At 43.3% G+C, this 25,556-nt stretch overlaps 1 protein-coding gene across 2 annotated transcripts; it reads right to left on the bottom strand.

Annotated features, from left to right (window-relative positions):
* Positions 1 to 532: 532 nt before the first annotated feature.
* Positions 533 to 24,574, bottom strand: LOC135504582 (monoglyceride lipase-like). 2 transcript variants are annotated; one of them, XM_064923294.1, is made up of 8 exons: positions 24,350 to 24,574; positions 22,581 to 22,725; positions 12,903 to 13,009; positions 11,171 to 11,307; positions 5,835 to 5,945; positions 5,501 to 5,590; positions 3,403 to 3,618; positions 533 to 2,495 (listed from the first exon to the last, which is right to left on the bottom strand). In XM_064923294.1, exons 2-8 carry the CDS (start codon positions 22,703 to 22,705, stop codon positions 2,373 to 2,375), a joined length of 909 nt encoding a protein of 302 aa, XP_064779366.1. In that variant the 5' UTR covers positions 22,706 to 22,725; positions 24,350 to 24,574; the 3' UTR covers positions 533 to 2,372. The 2 variants fall into 2 exon arrangements, with proteins under 2 accessions (XP_064779366.1, XP_064779365.1); XM_064923293.1 differs by lacking the exon at positions 24,350 to 24,574 and having other exon boundaries at positions 22,581 to 22,746.
* Positions 24,575 to 25,556: the final 982 nt, after the last annotated feature.

The following is a 25,556-nucleotide window of genomic DNA, read 5'->3' as shown; positions in this document are numbered from 1 at the left end:
GGAAGTTGTTGCTCCTCCGTCTGTAATTTTCTTCCCACATGTTTTGCAAGTTGCAATCCATTTTTTTGTTGACTATTTATATTTGAAAATAATAATTTGGGGTATCATCTTTCCAAAGGGTCCGACTGAATTCACCCACCGACATTCCTCTGCACTGCCACACGCAACTTTTTCTCAGCTGCCACAATTTGATTGACTGCTGCCCGATTCAAACTGTAATCTGAACTTCTTAAAGAGAGTTGATGCGCTGTACACTTTTTTTTTAATAGCATCATTTTTAACGTTTGGGCTTGGGGAGGTTATCGAGTCAAAAGTCTAGTTAAGTCCAAGTTAAGTCACGGGTCATTGGTGTCAAAGTCGACTTGCAAGTGATCATATTTGTGACTGGAGACTGACTCGCTTTCATGTTCTGCTTGACGCTATCTTTTAAGCAAAGCTGTATGATGTGCACACGCGCTGACGGTTTTAAGGCGTATTTACATATTGTAATGACCTGACTAGATCATAAATGAACAATTGTCCAGACAGAGGCTTGAGTTTGCGAATTGACGGTTTATTAAACCAACTTTACACAGGCTACTGTTTGGGCCGTAGCACACGCCAAAAAGATGACAGATAACCCACAAGCCAATCATGACCTTCTCTTGGGAAGCCCAGACGTAAGAGAGAGAGAACAAGGCTGAACCTGGTCTTAACTTCCAATGCTCCACCCCCCTGCCCAACCCCCCTCCACGCCACTCCGCCAACCACCAGGATGCCCGGCATCAGAACATTCCAGGCATTCCCGTGATTGGCAGATAGCAGGTTGATTGACATGTCGGACCCCGCGAACACCGGGTACTGGTCAGTACAACACAACCACCTCCTAGCCTAACACATAACACACAGCTGTCTGTGCGGGTCGCTACAATATTTAAATTTGTTAAGATTACAGGACACTACCATTGGTGTATAACATGTCTGGCTTTACGTGATGTTGCATAAAGCCGGATACCGCCTGCCTCCTGAATCCATGCGTTTGACATGGGGGGAGGGGACCAGTAACTCTATGATCAACTTTGTCAATGTACCAGATAGTCATTTTTCGTACTTGGGTCAACCTACTATGAACTTGTTTGATCTGAATATTTGATGAAAAACATGATTTTCACGATTCGGGACCTTTAAATAAAAGTATAAAATGAAGCACTTCCGACACCAGTGTGGTGTTGGCTCCTTGGAGTTGACCAGCTCGCCTCTTCAGTACGTTAGCTTCACAGTTAACGTCACCACAGTTATCTTAGCCAGCTACTGTACCGTACCTGATAAGTCCCGTCTTGTTTCTGTCAGCTCCTCGTTGGTTGATGTTGGCGTGGGAAGAAGGAAACCACGACATTCTCTCTTTCTGCTGTTTATTGACAGTTTGTTAACCACACAAAGACGGACTAGCTCCAGCACGATAACTATGTGTTCCATGCCGGGGCCATCTGTCAAGTCAATCTGACACTCAAACAATATAAGAAGAGAGCTTTCATCCGATTGGCCAGTAAGCATCAATCATAAATGTAACAAGATAGGTGGGCTTTCCACTCATAACAATACATTGTAATCTGTATTCATCCAATGCAGACTATGGGGAACACCCATAAATGTTGATGTTGCAGGTGGTACCCTAAGGCCCTGTCACCTTCATAAATGCAGAGTCAACTGCAGCGAAGTGATGCCTTTGTCTGTACACTGCATCTACTGTATAATGGGTCAGAGCATGCCTCGTTTTACAGTGGCGCTCCAATGGATTCAGCCTTTTTTTCTGAGATGCTGCCATGGTAACGGGCAGCTTCTGGTCTTGGGCTGCAGCCACCAAAACCCTGCAGTTCTGACAAATAACCATTGGGGGCAGCAGTCTGGGGCGTTCAAAAAAGTCCAAGATGTTTGACTCTATGATCAGAAGATCTGAGATATGGAGGGGAGAACAAAGGCCAGTTGTCTCCACGGCAACACACAAAAGGGAGCGCCGCAGCATGGGGGGAATTCAACACGTTTCTGTCGGCCTGGTGATCACCGTGGTTACAAATTACAAAAATGCCTCTGTGAATAGCGCTTGGCCCAGCTCTCAGCATGGCTCTCTTTGAACTCAGTACAGGGAGACATGGCTGATATATGTACTATGACCTGCTGCCTGGCATCTGGGGCACAGCTGTTGTCTCTAATGTAGAGCCTGGGAAATCAGGACTTCCCTACAATGGCCCTAGGGGTCCAAAGATTACTGACAAGTTGGCATTAGTATTTCAAATGGTCAGTACAAATGTAGAAAGGCTTGAGGTTCATACAGTGGTAATACAGCATGGAGGGCAGGGTTGGTTGGGATGGGGGGGGTGCAGAGGAAGAGGAGACTAGGACCCCTGAGAAGGAGACGCAGGGAGACGCTCGGAGATCCAGACGGTGACTTCCTTGAGCACTGACGCTGCAGTCTCTGGGAGTTCATGGTGCAGGGCATGGTATGCTCCGTCATATACCTGAAAGAGAGAGAACACACACGATAAGCTCCATCTGTTACCTCTCTGTGTTTCCTATTTCTCACCCTCTCTGTTCCCCCTCTCTTTAGTGTGACAAGTTATGATGATGTATGGACTTGGAACAGCCAGTTAAACAAATAGAGAATGAAAAGAAAAAGAGAAGTTCAAGAGCAGATAAGATGGTGTCCATTCTAAATATACTGGCTTGTCTATATTAGTTTGTATGACTCAGTGTCTGAGCTATTCAGGTCTGTCGACATTTCTGTTTCGGCCTGTGCAGTGCTAGTCAGAGACATACACTACCGTTCAAAAGTTTGGGGTCACTTAGAAATGTTTTTGTTTTTGAAAGAAAAGCACATATTTTGTCCATTAAAATAACATCAAATTGATCAGAAATACCGTGTAGATATTGTTAATGTTGTAAATGACTATTGTAGCTGGAAACGGCTGATTTAAAAAAAATGGAATATCTACATAGGCGTACAGAGGCCCATTATCAGCAACTATCACTCCTGTGTTCCAACACCTGTGTTAGCTAATCCAAGTTATCATTTTAAAAGGCTAATTGTTCATCGAACCCACAAATGCTGATGCTCCAGATACTCATCTAGTCTAAAGAAGGCCAATTCTATTGCTTCTTTAAGCAGTACAACAGTTTTCAGCTGTGATAACATAATTGCAAAAGGGTTTTCTAATGATCAATTAGCCTTTTAAAATGATAAACAGGGATTAGCTAACACAACGTGCCATTGGAACACAGAAGTGATGTTTGCTGATAATGGGCCTCTCAAAAACAAGGACATTTCTAAGAGACCCCAAACTTTTGAACAGTAGTGTATATTTAACCATACCTTATATTTATCTAAATATATTTGATCTAAATATATGGCTCTGGTGCTAGTCCCACCTTGATCTTCTTGTCCGTGCTCGGGGCCTTGTCAAACATCATCTGGGACCCTCCGATGTCACACAGCTTGTCGACGTCGCCATGGAGAAGCAGGAAGGGCCAGGTGATGTCGGGGATCACTCTCTCGATCCGCTCCGACGCGGCTATCATCTGCATGGCAAATGACACACGTACCCCACCGTGATAGGTCAACTCGTCAGTGTCATATGCTTCAACCTGCAGGGTAAAGGAAGTGACTGTTGAGTGACCATTTCCCTTAGATCTTCACTGATAGTAACCCATAGGGCGCTTGGCTTTCTCAATATTGACCCATGATGTGCATACTACTGTATAGGATATGGTCTGATATATCAGATATGGTGGTGGGTCGCTGCTAAATTGTTGCCGCCACACCAAAATAAAAACTTCCAACCTTTTTCTAAATACATTTTCGGGACAGAAAAACGCTTTCAGTGTAAACTTAAACGACTAAAACTAGACAGAATGTACCTTCATTAGTCACGCCCCTGGACATTTTCCACGTTTTGTTGTGTTCCAGCCTGAATTTAAAATAGATTCAATTGAGATTGTGTCACTGGCCCACACACAACACCCCGTAATGTGAAAGTGGAATTGTGTTTTTCAAATATTTCTTACAAATGAAAAGCTGAAATGTCTTAAATCAATAGGTATTCAACCCCTTTGTTATGGCAAAACTAAATAAGTTCAGGAGTAAAAAAAAAATGCATAAGTCTCATAAGTGGAATGGAATTACTCAGTGTGCAATAATAGTGTATAACATGATTTTTGAATGACTACATCATCCCTGTAACCCACACAACCAAATTATCTGTAAGGTCCCTCAGTGGAGCAGTGAATTTCAAACACAGATTCCACCACAAAGACCGGCGAGGTTTGCCAATGCCTTGCAAAGAAGGACACTTATTGGTAGATCGGTAAAAATACAGAAAACAGATATTGAAAATCCCTTTGAGCATGGTGAAGTCACTAATTAAACTTTGGATGGTGTATCAATACAACCAGTCACTACAAAGATTCAGGACACCTTCCTAACTCAGTTGCCGGAGAGGAAGGAAACAGCTCAGTGATTTCACCATAAGGCCAATGGTGACTTTAAAACGGTTACAGAGTCTAATGGCTGTGACAGTAGAAAACTGAGGACGGATCAACAACATTGTAGTTACCCCACAATACTAACCTAAAAGACAAGAGTGAAAAGGAAGCATGTACAGAATACAAATATTCCAAAATATCCATCCAGTTTGCAATAAAGTAAAGTAAAACTGCAAAATCCAACAGCACATCACTGAGTACCACTCTTCATATTTTTAAGGATGGTGGTGGCTGCATCATGTTCAGCTTGTCGTCGCCAAGGATTAGGGAGATTTTTTTTGATTACAAATAAACTGAATAGATCTAAGCACAGGCAAAATCCTAGAGGAAAACTGAATTCCGTTTGCTTTCCAACAGCCCAAGGTGATAATAACATGTATTGAATCAGGGGTGTTAATACTTATGTAAATGAGATTTCTGTATTTCATTTTACTAACATTTGCTAAAATCCATTTGGAATTCAGGCTTTAACACAACAAAATGTAGAATAAGTCAAGGGGTATGAATAGTTTCTGAAAGCACTGATTGTAGAAAATACAATTGATCTATATATTTTTGAATAATATAACCTTTGACACCTAGAAATCACAAATGAAAGCTAGACTGTCAGGGAGAATCGAAAAGTCCCAAAACGATGAATTTCGGAGTATTTTTGGCATGGTTGGATTACTGACAGGGCACGCAGGGCACCGACTGGGATCCCCATTGGTTTTGTATTAATGTTTGAGCATAAGAACACAGAAATAGCCATGGCAAAATGCGTGGAAGTGCAGCAAATTAGTTTTCACCTTGCAACATTTTATCTCAGCTCCATGGAAACAGTTCCAGAATTGCAGGAAAATAGCTGAGGGAAAAATCATAATTTTTTTCTCTCTGTCGCCAATTCCCGACCGGTTCAAAACAGAGAGCTGGACGATCTGGATCTCAGTCAAGCCTCTATTGTGGAGCTGAGGATGCACACACACATTCCATAGACCAGACTTACCTGTGTTTGGTCCCGTGAAATCCATTTAGACTTAATCAAGCCCAGAGTGAGACTGGGCACAATGTGATTTGCGACTTTAGCCAGGAACACCTGTAGAACAAAGAGGAACAACCACAGAGATTACAAAGGCATGTATGGGGAGCTAATACAGCTCAGGTCAGTGGTCGTTAAAGGGATTAATGGAGCGGTTAACATTGGTGACAGGCTAAATGTGAGGGGATTGGGTGCAGGTGAAACCCCAGAAATAGAATTCCTAGAACGGGCATCCCCGTTAAAGAATAGGTGGGTAATGAGTGGATAGGAAGAACAGTCTATTTCTATGGGCAAAACCCACCTTGAAGGGCGTGGCAGACTCTGGGTTCATCCTAACCATAGGAGCGATCAGAGCCACGCCGGCAAAGTCGCTCGGTCGTGCACACGCCGTCAGAATTGAGATGGCTCCACCCTGAAGAAAAAGGAAGAGAAACGATGACGTCTTTTGTGATTTAAAGGAAAACTCCACCCAAAAACTATCATTTGGTATTTGTTTCATTAATCCATTGCTGATATCCCAAAATGTTTTGCATGTCAGCAATTAAGTTTTCAAGATCTATAACTTTCAAAATACAGAAATACAATTCAAAAGGCACTCGCACATCTGAGCTATCTTTGTCTTTACCAGCGTCGACCCTTACACTATCTTTGTTGCAGGTGTATGGTAACAATTGAATAACATGAAAGAAAAGAGAAACCCGTGCACGGCTCATACCGGCTATACACTGTGTATACCAAACATTATGAACACCTTCCTAAAACTGAGTTTCACCCCCCCTTAAAAGTCCTTCTTTAACCCATCTCCTCCCCTTCATCTACACTGATCGACGTGGATTTAACAAGTGACATCAATAAGGGATCGTAGCTTTTAACTGGATTCACCTGGTCTATGTCATAGAAAGAGTTTTGTATACTCAATGCATTTCTGTATTTTGAAAGTAATATATCTTGAGAACTTGAGTGCTGACATGCAAAACATGTTGGGACTATATCAACAAAACAATGGACCAACAAAACAAATATCAAAAGATTAGTTTTTGGATGGAGTTTTCCTTTAAATCAAATACGCAAGGGTAAACTAATTAGGAGTTACGCAACGGCTTCCTAGAATCAATCAATTTGGCACGGATAATTGTGGAGGGCTTTTGGGAGGCAAATTTGTTTGAACAGTGTTTGTCTGCCCTCTCTTTGTCAGATGTTTGAATATTCATGAGAGTGGGGGCCTCTATCGAGTGAGCCTCTAAAGAGATGGGCTGTTGAGAAAAACATTTCCCACCAGCGAATGAAAATGAAAGTCAAATGCACTGAACATCGCAAACTCGGCTAAATCTATATAGCGATAACCATACAATTTAATTGAATAAATATGTCTCTATGTAGGTGATCTCTATGTATATCTATACTCACTAATCGAGAGACTACAAACAAGTTGTTGATTGAGTAATGCTTATTCTGTTTTGTCAAATCCCATTCAGGGTTAGTTTCAGCCTGATTCAACTGTCTGTTCAAACAATGAGTGAACTGCAGTGAATTTAGGGAATCTTCCCTGCTAGTTCTGAGCTGTTATTGGAGGGTTTGATAGTGATATCGGCACCAAACGGGCCATGTTGGGTCACGGCCTTCCCATACCAAGAAAGGCTTTCTGGGGTAACGGCTCCTGACTGAAGGAGCCAAGAATGAATGGAGAGAGAGAGAGAGAGAGAGAGAGAGAAGCCTTTGGAGGGTTGGGCAGGAAGGCTGAGCGAGGGGAACAGAGGTGCTCTTTAAGGAATTGATTATACCAAGAGAGGCCTCCACCAGAAACACACACACACAAGCTCATCCCCTCTTGCACTGAGGGAAAGAATACTTGCATTGTGTTGCGTCCCCTCACACTATGAAGACTCTGATTGTGGTTATGTAAGGCGCTAACATACTGACATTACATAAAGGCCTAGCACTGAAGAAGTGGGACATGGAAGAGGGCCAGACATACAGAGCCAGGGGAGGAGAGGTGGAAAGAGGATGGAATGGGTCAGGAAATACAGAAAGAGAGGAGGAGAAGGAGGGACGGAGGGAGGATTTGGCCAGTAAAGGAGCAAGGGTCTATATTCACTAATCAGAACCGCAGTGAACGGTCAGTAGAAGAGTGGACAGTGTGGGCAAGGTTTAGCCTCGATTAGTGGGTACACTGGTGCAGTGAGGTCAGTGAGGGTCACCAGTCAATTCTGTCACGCCCTGATCTGTTTCACCTGTTCCTTGTGATTGTCTCCACCCTCTCCAGGTGTCGCTTATTTTCCCCAGTGTATTTATCCCTGTGTTTCCTGTCTCTCTGTGCTAGTTCGTCTTGTATGTTTATGTCAAGTCAACCAACGTGTTTAATCCGTTCTCTTTTTGATCGTCTTCCCTGGTTTTGAACCCTGCCTGACTCTGGACTACTTTCCCACCTGCCTGATCATCCTGCCTGCCCTGACCTTGATTCTGCCTGCCCTCCAGTACCTTTTGAACTATGAACTGGTTTTGACCCTTTTGCCTGTCCACGACCATTCTCTTGCCTTACCCTATTGGATTATTAAATATTGTAAAACCCCAACCATCTACCTCCTGTGTCTGCAGCTGGGTCTCGCCTGGTGTCATGATACATTCATCAGCTGCCAGTGCAAGTATTGCAGTAAAGGATTATTTGGGACCACATGTATCTGGACTAGCCTGTTTCTGGATTAAGGTTCTCCTCTGTCATCTGAAACATGCCATTTGTGTTGACTGAGACCACATGCTTCCGGGCTTTAATGTCGATAATAGTGGTGGTGGAATTTGCCCCTGACACAGGAAATGCCCAATTTGACACTGCTCATACATTACAGTCTAATGGGTTCTAAGCATGGCTTGTTCATAGACAGTTGAAGTCGGAAGTTTACATACACTTTAGCCAAATACATCTAAACTCAGTTTTTCACAATTAAGAATGTGAAATGTCAGAATAATAGTAGAGTGATTAATTTAAGCTTTTATTTCTTTCATCACATTCCCTGTGGGTCAGAAGTTTACATACACTCAATTAGTATTTGGTAGCATTGCCTACATTGTTTAACTTGGGTCAAACGTTTTGGGTATTCCTCCTGACAGAGCTGGTGTAACTGAGTCAGGTTTGTAGGCCTCCTTGCTCGCACATGCTTTTTCAGATCTGCCCACACATTTTCTATAGGATTGAGGTCAGGGCTTTGTGATGGCCACTCCAATACCTTGACTTTGTTGTCCTTAAGCCATTTTGCCACAACTTTGGAAGTATGTTTGGGGTCATTGTCCATTTGGAAGACCCATTTGTGACCAAGCTTTAACTTCCTGACTGATGTCTTGAGATGTTGCTTCAATATATCCACATAATTTTACTCTCTCATGATGCCATCTATTTTGTGAAGTGCACCAGTCCCTCCTGCAGCAAAGCACCCCCACAACATGATGCTGCCACACCTGTGCTTCACGATTGGGATGATGTTCTTCGGCTTGCAAGCCTCCCCTTTTTCCTCCAAACATAATGATGGTCATTATGGCCAAACAGTTCTATTTTTGTTTCATCAGACCAGAGGACATTTCTCTAAAAAGTACAATCTTTGTCCACATCTGCAGTTGCAAACCGTAGTCTGGCTTTTTTATGGCTGTTTTGGAGCAATGGCTTCTTCCTTGCTGAGCGGCCTTCTGGTTATATCGATATAGGACTCGTTTTACTGTGGATATAGATACTTTTGTACCTGTTTCCTCCAGCATCTTCACAAGGTCCTTTGCTGTTGTTCTGGGATTGATTTGCACTTTTCGCACCAAAGCACGTTCATCTCTAGGAGACAGAACGCGTCTCCTTCCTGAGCGGTATGACGGCTGTGTGGTCCCATGGTGTTTATACTTGCATACTATTGTTTGTACAGATGAACATGGTACCTACAAGCATTTGGAAATTGCTCCCAAGAATGAACCAGACTTGTGGAGGTCAACAATTTTTGTTCTGAGGTCTTGGCTGATTTCTTTTGATTTCCCCATGATGTCAAGCAAAGAGGCACTGAGTTTGAAGGGAGGCCTTGAAATACATCCAAAGGTACACCTCCAATTGACTCAAATTACGTCAATTAGCCTATCAGAAGCTTATAAAGCCATGACATCATTTTCTGCCATTTTCCAAGCTGTTTAAGGGCACAGTCAACTTAGTGTATGTTAACTTCTGACCCACTGGAATTGTGATACAGTGAATTATAAGTTAAATAATATGTCTGTCAACAATTGTTGGAAAAATGACTTGTGTCATGCACAAAGTAGGTGTCCTAACCGACTTGCCAAAACTACAGTTTGTTAACAAGAAATTTGTGGAGTGGTTGAAAAATGTGTTTTAATGACTCCAACCTAAGTGTATGTAAACTTCTGACTTCAACTGTACATTAATGGCTGGTTTGCTGGACACAGATTGAGCCTAGTCTTGGACTTTAAATGGAGCTTCCCCATTGAGAACCTTTAGTCTTAGACTATGCTTAATCTGTGACGGGGAAACTGGCCAACATGCCTGTAAAATGCAAGGCCGTACCTCACTCCACAGGTTTTTCCATTACAATAACTTCCCAATAAAACGTCCTGTTTAAACATTTACTAAAATTGCCTTTATTCCGCTCCTATTAGAGCAAAGTTATCTAATTTGAACTGCATGTCAAACCTAAAGGAAGGCTGTCTAATTGTGCACAGCTGGTGGTGCATGAGAGAATCTAAAGGACGTTATCACAACGAGGATCTCGACGTATAGGCTATAGGTGGTTTCCATTGTTCAGGCGCTGTACAGCAGAGATCAGTCATAGAACAGCAAGAACAAGCAAACAGAGGCAGAGCAGCAGGGAAGGGAAATGAGGCCTGTAATGCTAAATACATCAAAACCCTTTTAAGGCCTGACTTGGCCCTGTTGGTATTTACATAGCTAGACTTTCAAAGGCCACCGTTTCCCATGAGCATAGACGCTGTGACAAGCTGTGATGTCAGAGCATCTGTGGTCATCTGAGTCACACCGAGTGTGTTGAACGAAGTCCTTGTATAATGTTTGTGTAATGGATATAGCCTCGAACTAACCCTGGCCCTATGACTTCTGAGAACTGTGTTGAGAGGTAAACACCATAGCTGCTGGCAATGATACAGCCTCAGTGTTTGGACAAGGAATAAACTAGAGACGGTACGGTACCATGGAGACATTTTACATTTGGGTAATTTAGCAGACGCTCTTATCCAGAGCGACTTACAGTTGGTACATTCATCTTACTACAGTGCGGTAGGACAACCACATACCACAGGCATAGTAAGGGCATTTTCCCTCAGTACAGTAGCTATCAGCAAAGTCAGAGCTAGTAAGAATAACAAACGTCTGAGTCAGTAAGGTGGCAAAGAAAAATCAAGTGCGAGTGTTAGTTCATGAATGTGACCCCAGAATTTTGACAAGGAAGATACGAGATACCTTCATTGTTTTTTTCACTTTTGTATATTATCTACCTCACTTGCTTTGGCAATGTTAACACGTTTCCCATGCCAATAAAGCCCCTTGAACTGAATGGAACTGAATGGAATACTAGAGAGGGTACCGTACCACAGAGTGGCCCCAGTCTTTGGTCAGCGAGCAGACTACAGAATGTACCGTACCATAGAGTGTCCGATGATGAAGATAGGCAGGCCGGGGTGTCGGGCCTTCATCAGATCAATGTGCTGGAGGGAGTCTCTGACAAACACCTGGAAGTCCTTAATATTCATCCGGTCTCCTTCACTCTGGCCATGGCCAACTGATTGAGGGAAAAGAGATAGATATAGAGGGAGAGAATGAAAGATTTAGAGGAAGATGTATGTATGTATGTATGTATGTATGTATGTATGTATGTATGTATGTATGTATGTATGTATGTATGTATGTATGTATGTATGTATGTATGTATGTATGTATGTATATGAGAGAGAGAGAGGGGGAGATTTAGAGGGGGGAGAGAGAGAGATTTAGAGGGAGAGAGAGATGAGGACAAGGCACCATTGTAATTGACAGAGACCATAGAGGAATACATTTCCCACTCTACCCTTCATTACTCTCTGTACAGACGAGCCAGATGAGACGGAGAGGGAGAGCCATTCTCCATCTCCGTACGTGCCAATCCATCCTATGTTATCCTGCCAGCTGTCCCTCCCTCCTCCCATTAACTTCCAACACCTTGCTCTGAACATGCCGCTGAAGCTATGTGAAAGGTGCGTTGCCATGGCACCACGGCACCAGCTACAGTTTCAACATTCAGAACATGTGCCGTTCACCCTCTCTCCCTTTCCATCCTTTCACCCCCCCCACCCCCTCTCTCTCTCACTTGTTTCTCTCCCCATAATATCTTCCACTGATAATGGTGCAATGGAAGCCCATTGGTGTCTGTGAAGTGTGTGTGTGAGTGTGTGCATGCTCATATGTGTCAAAAATCCCACTCTCACCTAGAGATTTCAATATTTCTGTGATTACTTTGAAACGCGATGGGAAACATTGAGTTTAAAAAATAATTGTTGTAGACAAAATAAAGAAAAATCTCTTAACACAACATTTATTAACATTCATTCTCGTTACTGTATAATAACTTTGGGGGGGGGGATTCCATGTTAGTAAGTCAAGTTTTACTTTGATACAATATGAATCATTAATGAAGATGACATTCCCAGAGGTCTCTGAATGCTGTACACTGACATTCTAGGATCTGTCATTCATTAGATCACAGGGAACACAGAGTTCCAACTCTCATTTGGCGTTGACTCTTAGAGCTGTTGCTCAACTCAACTGGGACCTGCTCTACTTCACTATGAGACTGGGTGACACTCACTCAGTCACCATTCCTATTCTAAACTCAAACTTACAAACTGTTCTAGCGATAACAAACATATTACGCCGTGACATCACATTTGTCTATGCTAAGATTTCCACTGGTATTTTACTAGCAGTAAATGATGTGGCTGCAATGGGTAGTAGAACTTCTCCAGAATTTTTGGTGGCAATTCCTGTACCGTAAAATTAAGTGCTACCTCTGTGACTCTACTAAGAAGCTCTGCATGACAGTGATGTAGTCAAGTCTCTAAAGCCTCGAGTTGCCAAGTTGCTTTCCAACCATTTTTAAAAAAAGTCACATTTCATTACAGTTGCACATTTGTAATGCTGAAAGGATAATACAGCTATCTAACATTTGATGTTGCAGCTAGTATGTTGAATTACGCAAAAGAGAGAGATTTTCTGACAACCAACTGGTCGAGTCCAACCGGGCGAGTCCAAGTGGTCGAGTCCAATCGCTACTTGAGTCTGAGTCAAGTCCGAGTCCTGGACTCAAGTACTACAACACCGCTGCAGCGTGCTTTGGCTCACCGTGATCGTGCGCAAAGACGAGCAGGGACTGCTCCTTCAGGGTCTGGCCGATCTCATCGTACGGCCCAGAATGCTCTCCTGCCCCATGTGCCACGAACACCAGAGCCCTGCAGGACACGAGGAAGAAGAGTGAAGTCAGTCACATTTCATGCACACCTCTTGCACGATATTCAAATTAGTTGACGAGGGCACTCCGATTATTTTTGATTTGTCGCTAATTGAGTTGGCGAGCCCTCGAGCGGAAGGACGTCGTTGGGACTTGAGTCCACTCATCCAGTGACTAGATAGGGATCATATCAACAACGCTGTGAGAACATCCTCTTGATCGCCCATCGAGGGGTTTCGTCATAATAAAACATTCCACATCTTGTCTTTCAGTGAAAGCAGTTATCTGAACCGCACCGCACCCTTGTTTGCCCACAGAGCAGCAGAGTTAACTGGAACCAGACAGAGGTTGGAATCTACAATAACAGACACATAGTCATGGGAAAGAGTGGCGAACCAACTCCGCTTGCCAGTAAGGCTTTGGTTCCTGCTTATAACCAGTCTACAAAACGGAGTGAATCTCTCAGTCAGATGCAATTAGCCTGAACGTGTTCAGAGAAGGAGAGTGAATGGAAGAGATTGAGAGAGATGGAACAGAGGGAGGGAGAGAAAGAGAGGAGCTGTTCATCAAGCTAGATTAGTGGTTTCTCTGTTCCAGTTTCTCTCTCTCTCTCTCTCTTTCATTCTTTCATTCTTATTTCAGAGCCTCCGGCTAGCTAGAGATTGCCATGCACTTGTTGGCTGAGGAGCCGCTCATAGTGCGCCTTTTGTGTGAACATAATGTTCCCAACACACATGGGACAGTAGGGCTTCTATAGAGCTTATCTCAGTGGATTGTGGCGAGTATATTCAGTGTCTTGGGAATGGGAGTGGGGAGTTGAAATGTTCTCTCCCCCTTTCACTTTCTCCCTCTCTCTTTCTCTCCCGCTCCCTCCATCTATCTCGCCCTCTTCCTTTCTCTCTCCAAGGAATTTGAAACCCACTTGTCTCACAGAATGTGGCTTCGACCCAAATGCTGCCTCCAGCCCGAAATAACATAACGTTTTTGACACAGCATTCAACAAGCCATCTTCGTGAGACGCAGACTGAACTCTGACTAGTCACCCTGTATGGCGTAACAGTCTGTACGTGTGTGGTCGAGGGAGGGAGCGAGGGAGCGAGCGGTAGAGGTAGAGGTTGTGAATTGGCCAGGGCCTGAACACTGACGGCTTAATCACGTTAAGAGTCTGAGCCGCTCAACACTTAAGGGTCAAAACCCTCATTTAACTGACTACAGCAGGACTGGGGACTGAGGACAGCACAGGTGAATACTGCTACAACCAGAAGTGCCAAATGAGCATGTCTCGGTACAGATGTCATTTCCACTTTGATCACGGAAAATGTAGAGTAATAGACAGTGAGAAAGCCAGAGAGAAGGGAAGTGAGGGAAAAAAGCATTAAGACAAACATTCAAGCCTGCCTTGTTTGGTAGGGAATTGTTGTAATCCTGACTCCAAACATCAATAGTGTAATGACCCACTCAGGCTGTACATGTATATTTCACACATGCACTGTGTGTGAGGGATAATCTACGAGGGGCCATGTGTACTCAGGTAAATAGTGCACGACATGGAAGGAGTGGAACTGACCTTCGACAGAGTTATTATATTCCAGAGAACGCATAGAGCCCTGAGTTGTTTATCCCTTTTATACCATGGCTAGAAATTGACATACTGTATTTACCGCTAGATTGTATTCATTTTCCAGTAGAAATGTGCCAACATCCACTGAAGTAGCTATCAGGTTTACTAGCTAGCTAGATAGCCACATTAGTTGCCTTGGTAACCAAAGAAACAGACTTGCTAGCATAGCTAACCAAACCATCATCCTTGCTTGCTATTATGGAAATGGCATTCGACAATGCCAATAATGTTTTCAATTCGACTTTTGCTTTCAAAAGCAGCTCAAATATAGAACACGTAAGAATGAATTTCATATTCATGGGTCTATACCGTGCAATTACACTGTGCGTTATTTAAGCAATAAGGCCAGAGGGGGTGTGGTATATGGCCAATATACCACGGCTAAGGGCTGTTTTTAAGTACAACGCAACACGACTCGAACCACCCAGTTTATAAGTGTGTATTAATACGCATGTGTGAATTGGAAATGTGTTTTTTCCCTGTGTCTCCCTGAGACTCCCTCGGAGAGTGGGGTCACAGCCAGTGTCTGCCATTATCAATGATGACCCTGGAGCAATTAGGTTTAAGTGCCTTGCTCAAGGACAGATATTTCACCTTGTCTGCTCTAGATTTTGAACAAGCAACCTTTAGGTTACTGGCCCAACGCTCTAACTCCGTGTGTGTGTGTGTGGGGGGGGGTCTGAGGTTTAGTGAGGCCTAGACAGAGACAGGGGGGATTGGTAATTCTTCAAATTTCCAAGACATTTTTTGAAAGTTTAAGCTTATTTACTGCATTTCTATACAATTAAAAAATTATAAAATTCCCGGAAACTTTCCAGCCCGGAAATGGCGGCTGAACTCCTCAAACTGGTCCAACGCCGCATCTCCCTCTCTCCACACGGCGTTGGCCCACTCCAGGTCCTTCCCGGTGAGGCATGAGACGAGGGCGACCACCCTCTCACGGCCCGATGGAGCCGGGTGGACGGTGGCTAGGTAGAGGTCTAATTGTAACAGGAACCCCCGGCAGTTTGCAGCCCTCCCGTCGTACTCCTGCGGTAAGGAGAGACGAATCCCACTGGGTTCAGGCGGGAAAGGGGCGCTCAGGGAAGACCCTGGTTGTGTTGGTGGAGGCGTTGGAAAAACTCCCTTTCTCTCCCAGCGGTCCATTGTCTGGACAACGCGGTCCATGGTGGTGCCAAGATGGTGTAGTATTGCTGCATGCTCCTGGACGTGCTCCTCCACCCATATGGCCGGGGTACCTTCTCCTACTGACTCCATAGTTTCGGGTCAGTGATTCTGTAAGGGTGTTTAACTGGCGGCAGAGAAGTCAGACACAGGAGAGAAATAGCTGTGTTTCCAACGTACACATACACTTACAATAAATAATCCCTGACAAGGACATGAGGGGAAACATAGGGTTAAATACACAACATGTAATTTGAAATACTAAAGCTGATCTACCCATAAAATAATAATAATTAAATGACTGAATATCGCTATCTGCCAACCTTTACGCTACCCAGTTGGTAATTCGGACATGATTACTACAAGTTTAGATAGCTGGCTGGACTAACTAGACTAATTTACCAATCTAAAAGATATTAACTGAAATGGGCTAATTGAGTGTGTGTCGATAAGTGACATAAAACAAGAGGAAAACTGCGGATGCACAACCAAGTTTTGAAATTGCACCTTGTATATTCTACTACTCTAACTCTCAACAGTAAGTTGAGACCCCAACTGAGTAAAAATATATATTTACACTACTGGTCAAAGGTTTTAGAACACCTACTCATTCAAAGGTTTTTCTTTATTTTTACCATTTTCTACACTGTAGAACAGTAGTGAAGACATCAAAACTATGAAATAAAAAATATAAAATCATGTCGTAACTAAAAAAGTGGCAAACAAATCAAAATATATTCTAAATGTTTGATTCTTCAAATTGCCACCCATTTCCTTGATGACAGCGTTGTACACTCCTGGCATTCTCTCATCCAGCATCACCTGGAATGCTTTTCCAACAGTCTTGAAGGAGTTCCCACATATTCTGAGCCCTTGTTGGCTGCTTTTCCTTCACTCTGCGGTCCGACTCATCCCAAATAATCTCAATTGGTTTGAGGTCAGGGGATTGTGAAGGCCAGGTCATCTGATGCAGCACTCCACCACTCCAATTCTTGGTAAAATAGCGCTGACACAGCCTGGAGGTGTGTTGGGTCATTGCCCTGTTGGAAAACAAATGGTAGTCCCACTAAGCCCAAACCAGATGGGAATGTGTATCGCTTCGGAATGCTGTGGGCCTTGAATTCTAAATAAATCACAGACCGTGTCACCAGCAAAGCACCCCCACACCATAACACCTCCTCCTCCATGCTTTACGCTGGGAAATACACATGTGGAGATCATCCATTCACCCACACCGCGTCTCAAAAAGACACGGTGGTTGGGACCAAAAATCTCCAATTTGGTCTCTTCTTCTTACTGGTGTACTTTATTGGAGGTTTCTTTGTAGGAATTCGACCATGAAGGCCTGATTCACACAGTCTCCTCTGAACTGTTGATGTTGAGACGTGTCCCTTACTTGAACTCTGTGAAGCATTTATTTGGGCTGCAATCTGAGGTGCAGTTAACTCTAATGAATTTTTTAATATATATATTTATATTCACTTTTTTGGTTACTACACGATTCCATGTGTTATCTGATAGTTGGGATGTCTTCACTATTATTTTATAATTTAGAAAATACAAAAAATAAAGAAAAACCCTTGAATGAGTAAGCATTCTAAAACTTTTGACCGGTAGTGTATATGTTTAAAAAAAACATTTTACAGAGGTCCGGACCTCGGTGTCCTCATACAGTGAATTCAGAAACTCTACACACCCCTTCCACATGTTGTTATGTTACAGCCTGATTTTAAGATCAATTCATTTGAGATTTTTTGTTACTGGCCTGCACACAATACCCCATAACGTCAAAGTGGAATCATGCTTTCAAAATGTTTACAAATTAATTAAAAAGGAAAAGCTGAAACGTCTTGAGTTAATAAGTTAATAAGTTAATAAGTATTCAAGCCCTTTGTTATGCATAAATTCAGGAGTAGAAATGTGTTTTACAAGTCACCTAACAAGTTGCATAGACTCTATGTGTGCAATAATAGTGTTTAATGTGATTTGTTTCATGACTACCTCATCTCTGTACCCCACACATACAATTATCTGTAAGGTCCCTCAGTCGAGCAGTGAATTTCAACCACAAAGACCAGGGAGGTTTTCCAATGCTTCACAAAGAAAATCTAGTTTAAAATCTATGGCAAGACTTGAAAATGTTTGTCTAGCAATAATCAACAACAATTTGACAGAGTTTTCAAAAATGTTGAAAAGAATAATGGTCAAATGTTGCACAATCCAGGTGTGGAAAAATCTTAGATACAGTGCCTTGCGAAAGTATTCGGACACCTTGAACTTTGCTGCACTGAAAGTAAAGGGGCTGAATAATTTTGCACGCCCAATTTTTCAGTTTTTGATTTGTTAAAAAAGTTTGAAATATCCAATAAATGTCGTTCCACTTCATGATTGTGTCCCACTTTTTGTTGATTCTTCACAAAAAAATACAGTTTTATATCTTTATGTTTGAAGCCTGAAATGTGTCAAAAGGTCGCAAAGTTCAAGGGGGCCGAATACTTTCGCAAGGCACTGTATGTACCCAGAAAGACTCAAAGCTTTAAACTCTGCGAAAGATTTTACTACAAAGTATTGACTTAGGGCTGTGAATACTTATGTAAATGAGATATTTCGGTATTTTGTTTTCAAAAAATGTACAAACATCTTTTCACTTTGTTATCATACGCCATTGTGTATAGATGGGTGAGAAAAAAACATATATTTAAAACATTTTTAAATCAGGCTTTTCCAAGAAAATGTGGAATATGTCAAAGGGTATGAATACTTTCTGAAGGCACTGTATATAGCTACGGCCCTGTGTATACAAAGACAGCCAGATCTCACTGGTTCACAGCCCCCAGATTATTTATTGAAAGATCTGTCAATCATTGTAAAGGTGCCCTCCCCTCTCCCGGCACCTTTCACCTACTTCTTTTCCACCAGCAGCCCCTCACTCTCTAGCCTCTAAATGCCCAGTAAGCGATGTCATCAATGGACATGTATGGCAGAAGTTGCATGAATTTGATGTTGTAAACAGGCATTTATTTTATTTCAATCTTTAAAACCTGAGGCTGAATCTCACAGAATCTCTCGTCATAAAGGGGAGAATCCATAGGATAGCTTGTAGATATCTATACCAAATGTGCATTTTTTTATAGATGATGCCACCACACGAACAGAATGCCCTAAAAATATGTTATTATCTGCTTTTCCCAGCTCCATATGAGATGCCCAAACTAGCCTTCAGTCTAAACTATAGCTCATTGCTAATCAAACTACTATGAAAGTGCACTACTATAAACTGACCCACACTACTGTTAATAGAAGTATTTCAATTAGCGGTACTCTAGGGACAGATGGTGGTAATAATAACAATAACAATAAAATATGGGACTTATATAGCACCTAGACCACGGTGAGGATGGGGGGTACCGGTACAGAGTCAATGTATGGGGGCACAGGGTAGTCGAGGTAATTGAGGTAATATGTAAATGTAGGTAGAGTTAAAGTGACTATAAACAGGGAGTAGCAGCAGTGTAAAAGGGGGGGGGACAATGCAAATAATCTGGGTAGCAATTTAATTAGATGTTCAGGAGTCTTATGAAGCTGTTAAGAAGCCTTTTGGACCTACACTTGGAGGTCCGATACCGCTTGCCGTGCGATAGCAGAGAGAACAGTCGATGACTGGGTGGCTGGAGTCTTTGACCATTTTTAGGGCCTTCCTCTGACACCGCCTGGTATAGAGGTCCTGGATGGCAGGAAGCTTGGCCCCAGTGATGGTGCAGCTGTAGAACTTTTTGAGGATCTGAGGACATATGCCAAATCTTTTCAATCTCCTGTGGGGAATAGGTTTGGTGTGTTTGGACTAGGATAGTTCGTTGGTGATATGGACAGCAAGGAACTTGAAGCTCTCAACCTGCTCCACTACAGCCCCGTCGAGAAGAATGGGAGAATGGGGGCGTGCTCGGTCCTCCTTTTCCTGTAGTCCACAATCATCTCCTTTGTCTTGATCACATTGAGGGAGAGGTTGTTATCCTGCCACCACACAGCTAGGTCTCTGACCTCTTCCCTATAGGCTGCCTCATTGTTGTCGGTGATCAGGTTGTGTTGTGTTGTCGGCAAACTTAATCATGGTGTTGGAGTCGTGGCTGGCCATGCAGTCATGAGTGAACAGGGAGTACGGGAGGGGACTGAGCATGCACCCCTGAGGGGCCCCCGTGTTGAGGATCAGCGTGGCAGATGTGTTGTTACCCACCCTTACCACCTGGGGGTGGTCCATCAGGGAGTCCAGGATCCAGTTGCAGAGGGAGGTGTTTAGTCCCAGGGTCATTAGCTGAGTAATGAGCTTTGAGGGCACTATGGTGTTGAACACTGAGATGTAGTCAATGAATAACATTTTTTTCCAGGAGAGAAAGAGCAGTGTGGAGTGCGATAGAGATTGCATCATCTGTGAATCTGTTGGGTGGTATGCAAATTGTTGTGTGTCTAGGGTTTCTGGGATAATGGTGTTGATGTGAGCCATGACCAGCCTTTCAAAGCACTTAATGGCTACAGACGTAAGTGCTACGGGTCGGTAGTCATTTAGGTAGGTTACCTTGGGCACAGGGACTATGGTGGTCTGCTTGAAACACGTTGGCATTACAGACTCAGTCAGGGACAGATTGAAAATGTCAGTGAAGACACCTGCCAGTTGGTTAGCGCATGCTCGGAGTACACATCCTGGTAATCATTCTTGCCCTGCGGCCTTGTGAATGTTGGCCTGTTTAAAGGTCTTACTCACAGCGGCTACGGAGAGCGTGATCACACAGTCATCCAGAACAGCTGATGCTCTCATGCATGCTTCAGTGCTGCTTGCCTCGAAGTGAGCATAAAAGTAATTTAGCTCGTTTGGTAAGCTTGTGTCACTGGGCAGCTCGCGGCTGTGCTTCCTTTTGTAGTCTGTAATAGTTTGCAAGTCCTGCCACATCCAGCCGGTGTAGTACAATTAGTCCTGCATTGGCGCTTTGCCTGTTTGATGGTTCGTCCGAGGGCAGAGCGTTTTTTTTTTTATAAGCGTCCGGGTTAGAGTCCCGCTCCTTAAAAGCGGCAGCTCTACCCTTTCGCTCAGTGTGAATATAGCCTGTGGCTTCTGGTTAGGGTATGTACGTACAGTCACTGTGGGGACGACGTTATCGATGCACTTATTGATGAAGCCAGTGACTGATGTGGTGTACTCCTCAATGCCACTGGAAGAATCCCGGAACACATTCCAGTCTGTGCAAAACAGTCCTGTAGCTTAGCAACTGCATCAGCTGACCACTTCTTTATTGACCTGGTGCTTCCTGCTTTAGCTTTTGCTTGTAAGCAGGAATCAGGAGGATAGAATTATGATAAGATTTGACAAATGGAGGGTGAGGGAGAGCTTTGTATGCGTCTCTGTGTGTGGAGTAAGGTGGTCTAGATTTTATTTTTCCTCTGCTTGCACATTTAACATGCTGGTAGAAATGAGGTAAAATGGATTTAAGTTTCCCTGCATTAACTTCTCTGGCCACTAGGAACGCCTCTGCCTCTGGATGAGCATTTTCCTGTTTGCTTATTGCATTATACATCTCATTGAGTGCGGTCTTAGTGCCAACATCGGGTTGTGGTGGTAAATAGACAGCTACGAAAAATATAGATATAAACTCTCTTGGTAAATAGTATGGTCTACATCTTATCATGAGATACTCTACCTCAGGTGAGCAAAACCTTGAGACTTCCTTAATATTAGATTTTGTGCACCAGCTGTTGTTTACAAGTATACACATACCACCACCCCTTGTCTTACCCCGCCAGCTGTATGTTATTCGTGTTATCGTTCAGCCACAACTCGGGGATACATAATATATTACAGTTTTCAATGTCCCGTTTGTAGGATATTCGTGATCATAGCTCGTCTATTGTACATTGGCTAGTAGGAATGATGTTGGAGGCAGATTATCCACTCGCCATCGAATCCTTACAAGGCACCCCAACCTATGTCCCAGATATCTCTGTCTCTTTCTCATGCGAATCATGGGGATTTGGGCCTTGTCGAGTGTCTGAAGTAAATCCCTCATGTCCGACTAGTTAAAGAAAAAGTCTTCGTCCAGTATGAGGTGAGTAATCGCTGTCCTGATATCTGGAAGCTCTTTTCGGTCATAAGAGACGGTGTACAAAATAAATGACAAACAACTTGAAAAAACACACACAATAGCACAATTGGTTAGGAGACCGTAAAACGGCAGCCATCTCCTCCGGCGCCATTCTTATCAAGAGAATGGCGCAGTGACATGTTGCAGACTAGCCTATGTGACAGGAGCTGTGTGTGTGATGCGAGACAGATTCTCAATACGCCCACAAACAAGGAACATGATCACAATCACTAGTGGTAGTTTAGAAAACTAAAAAGTCTCGTGGTTAAGAGCCTTGTGTCAGAAACTGAAAGGTTGCTGGTTCGAATCCCTGAGCTGATTAGGTGAAAAATCTGTTGATGTGCCCTTCTTCACTCTGCTAAATTACTCAAATGTAAAATGAAACCAGAGCGAGGGTGAGAGTGTTACACTGCAGGCTCCATGGTTTGGTGTGACACTATAGTCCAGATGTTGTGTGGGCCTCTCTGTTTCCAGGGCCAACTCTCTGATGTAGTGGAGTCTGTTCCACTTTAGATGGCATGAGGGAGCAGGGGGCAAGCACAGGACTGTATAACTCCCTGAATGGAGAACATTAGGTTCTATTTTAGTTGAATCTATCACAGTCTCTAGCAGAGCATACATGTCCAGTTTCTTACACCTCACATGACATTTCATTTCACCTTGGGGTGGCCTCTGGCTCCCAGTAGCGGCAGAATAAGTGCTGTCCGTCGGCGTTGACGAAGTGCTTCAGGTCGGCGTAGGGGACACCTTGCGGAGTCCGCCGCGGATCTTCTGGTTCGGGCATGTAGACGCCTAGGACCCAGTCTGCAGCATAAACAGGGAGAAACAGATAGTAGGTTGATGCTGTACAGATATGACAGACCAGCGAAAAGTGACCGAGACATGCAAGTGACCAAGACATTCATTGTTTGCTATTTTTCACTATTTCTCCGGCTGGCACTCAGCAGAAAGCGACTCAGCGGCTCCAAAGGAATGTTTTCAATTCGATACAGCGACATAAGTCATGGAACCATAAACCTATGTTGAAATCTCCTCTCCCCAGGTGACTGTGGTCACATTCACCCTCCACTACAACATTCAACCTCCACTACAACATTCACCCATTCACCCTCCACTACACGTTTTATGGCAATGGCGAGTGCAAATAGGTTGCCATCTAGGCTATGTTACAGTAACAACAGGCTACAGTGCAGTCAAGGTGAGTGAGTTTTTATTTCACCTTTATTTTAACAGGGAAAACATATTGAGACCTAGGTGTTCTTGTACGATATGTTAGATTAAAGAAGAAAGACAGACACAATTGTCAAGTTCAATAATTGTACAACCTCTACATACTGGGTCCAGGGAACAGCCCAGCTAGTCGATTATCTATCAAACTGGACTCTAGGTCTCTTTTACAAAGGTGTATATACAACAAAAATGTAAGCCTACCCATTATACCCAAACGTGTACACATTAAAATACAAAAATACAGTCATGAGAATCACAAATACACCACCACAAATCAACCAGAAAAACCATTACATTCCGACACAAATAAGACCCCAATCAATACTTTAAATTACTGAACGGCACCAGAATATCAAGTTGAACATTTATTTTGAATTTAGTTCCAGCAATATGGTGCATTAAAACTAAAAGCAGATTTACCTAGCTCGGTGGGAGACCCGAGCAACCTCAATAGTTAACCAATCCTGTGAACGGTTAATCAACTCGGGTGTCTACACTTGAAAAGCATAGTTAGATAAGACAGACGTTTATGAAGAATGTAGGCTTGAATGAATGTCGTGGAAAAGGGTCGGCCAGTAAAAATAGACCGCACTATTTCCTAAGGTCTAGTTTCAGCTATTGCCTAATAATAACCTACGTCAAGTTTATGTAGGCTTGTGATTTTATCCAATGTGTGCCTTGGAATAGCCTATGAGTCAATTATCTATTGATGGCAGTGCCACGGATATAAATATTGGTAGATAGGGCCTAGATAGATTAAAGTCTCAAGGGACATGATGTGACAGTGTCGACTCACACGACCAGCTTTGGCGCTGTCATAAGAGGCGTAAAATAGCCTACAAAAAAACTCAACCTCCCTCCCCCATTGTAGCTGTAACAAATATTTAACCAGAAATGACAGAAAACCTTTGTTATTTTTGACAGGCTGAATGTGATATTTACATTGGGCCATATGGGTCCCCCGTCCACCTCAACCTCTGAATATTGTTTCAACCCAACCATGTTGCTACTTATAGCAATGTAACGAAACGTGACATTTTTGTGATGTAATTGGCATACCCGTCACATTTGTCACATTGTTATAAGGAGCAATATTGTATCTGTTGAAACAGTATTCAGAGGCTGAGAATGGAAGCAATGCATGCAGGACTTTTTATTTATTTTTATGATGATAAATGTCCAAAAAAAGTTGACCAACCTTATGTCCTGAAAGGTCTGTAAAGTTGCGCTTCCTCACAAACGGCTCTGCCTTCTCCGCGCTCTCTGCTGAGGTTGCGTGGCCGCTCGTAGGCTGAAGAATGTAGAGAGAGAGGCGTGCGCGAGGAAACATCAATACACACTGACTGAAACCCGTTTCCCAGTGGCGGAGGCACCTTCTAGTACCAGACCTCCTCTCTATCCGCTCTGTCCTTCTGCTGAGCCCCAAATGGGGTCTCCCCGCCCCCTCTCTCTTGCTCTCTCATTTCAATTTCTCTCTCTCGCTCTCTGTCTATATATATATATCTTTGTTTTGTTACATCTGTCATTCCGCATGTGTTCTGCATGTCCAGAGCAGAGCTGGTATTAGCTAGAGGTTATGGGGAAACCGATAATGGGTGAATCAAAATCAAATCAAATTTATTTATATAGCCCTTCATACATCAGCTGATATGTCAAAGTGCTGTACAGAAACCCAGCCTAAAACAGCAAGCAATGCAGGTGTAGAAGCACGGTGGCTAGGAAAAACTCCCTAGAAAGGCCAAAACCTAGGAAGAAACCAGGCTATGAGGGGTGGCCAGTCCTATGCTGGCTGTGCCGGGTGGAGATTATAACAGAACATGGCCAACACATTCAGATGTTCTTGAATTACCAGCAAATAGATTATGTTTTGCCAGAGGCCAAGAATAAACAGAATGAACATTTGTTGTTAAATGTTCTTTCAAATACTGGATTTGTCCCGTTTCAATTACAGATTGTTACGGTTGTGCAGCTCTGGAACATTAGATAGTCAGCCTTTTTTCTATGGAAATGGAATGTTCTCTCTCTTTCCCATACACATACACACAAGCTTTGCACACACACACACACACACACACACACACACACACACACACACACACACACACACACACACACACACACACACACACACACACACACACACACACACACACACACACACACACACACACACACACACACACACACACACACACACACACACACACACACACACACACACACACAGGGAGAGAGAGATTCCCACATAGAGAGAGAGAGAAAGTGAAAGAGCAAGTCCTGTTAAGCGCCATACCTATTGATCGCTTGAACACCTCAATGTGGTTGTACAGGTTTTTCTCAGCAGTCCCGATACTTCCACCAAGGCATGTCTTTCCAAAATATACTGAGAAACTTGCGAGACCTGC

Source organism: Oncorhynchus masou, chromosome 18, assembly GCF_036934945.1.
Source record: "Oncorhynchus masou masou isolate Uvic2021 chromosome 18, UVic_Omas_1.1, whole genome shotgun sequence".
Classification (NCBI taxonomy): domain Eukaryota; kingdom Metazoa; phylum Chordata; class Actinopteri; order Salmoniformes; family Salmonidae; genus Oncorhynchus; species Oncorhynchus masou.
The sequence above is the reverse complement of the archived record's forward strand: the minus strand, read 5'-3'. Positions and strand labels throughout refer to the sequence as shown.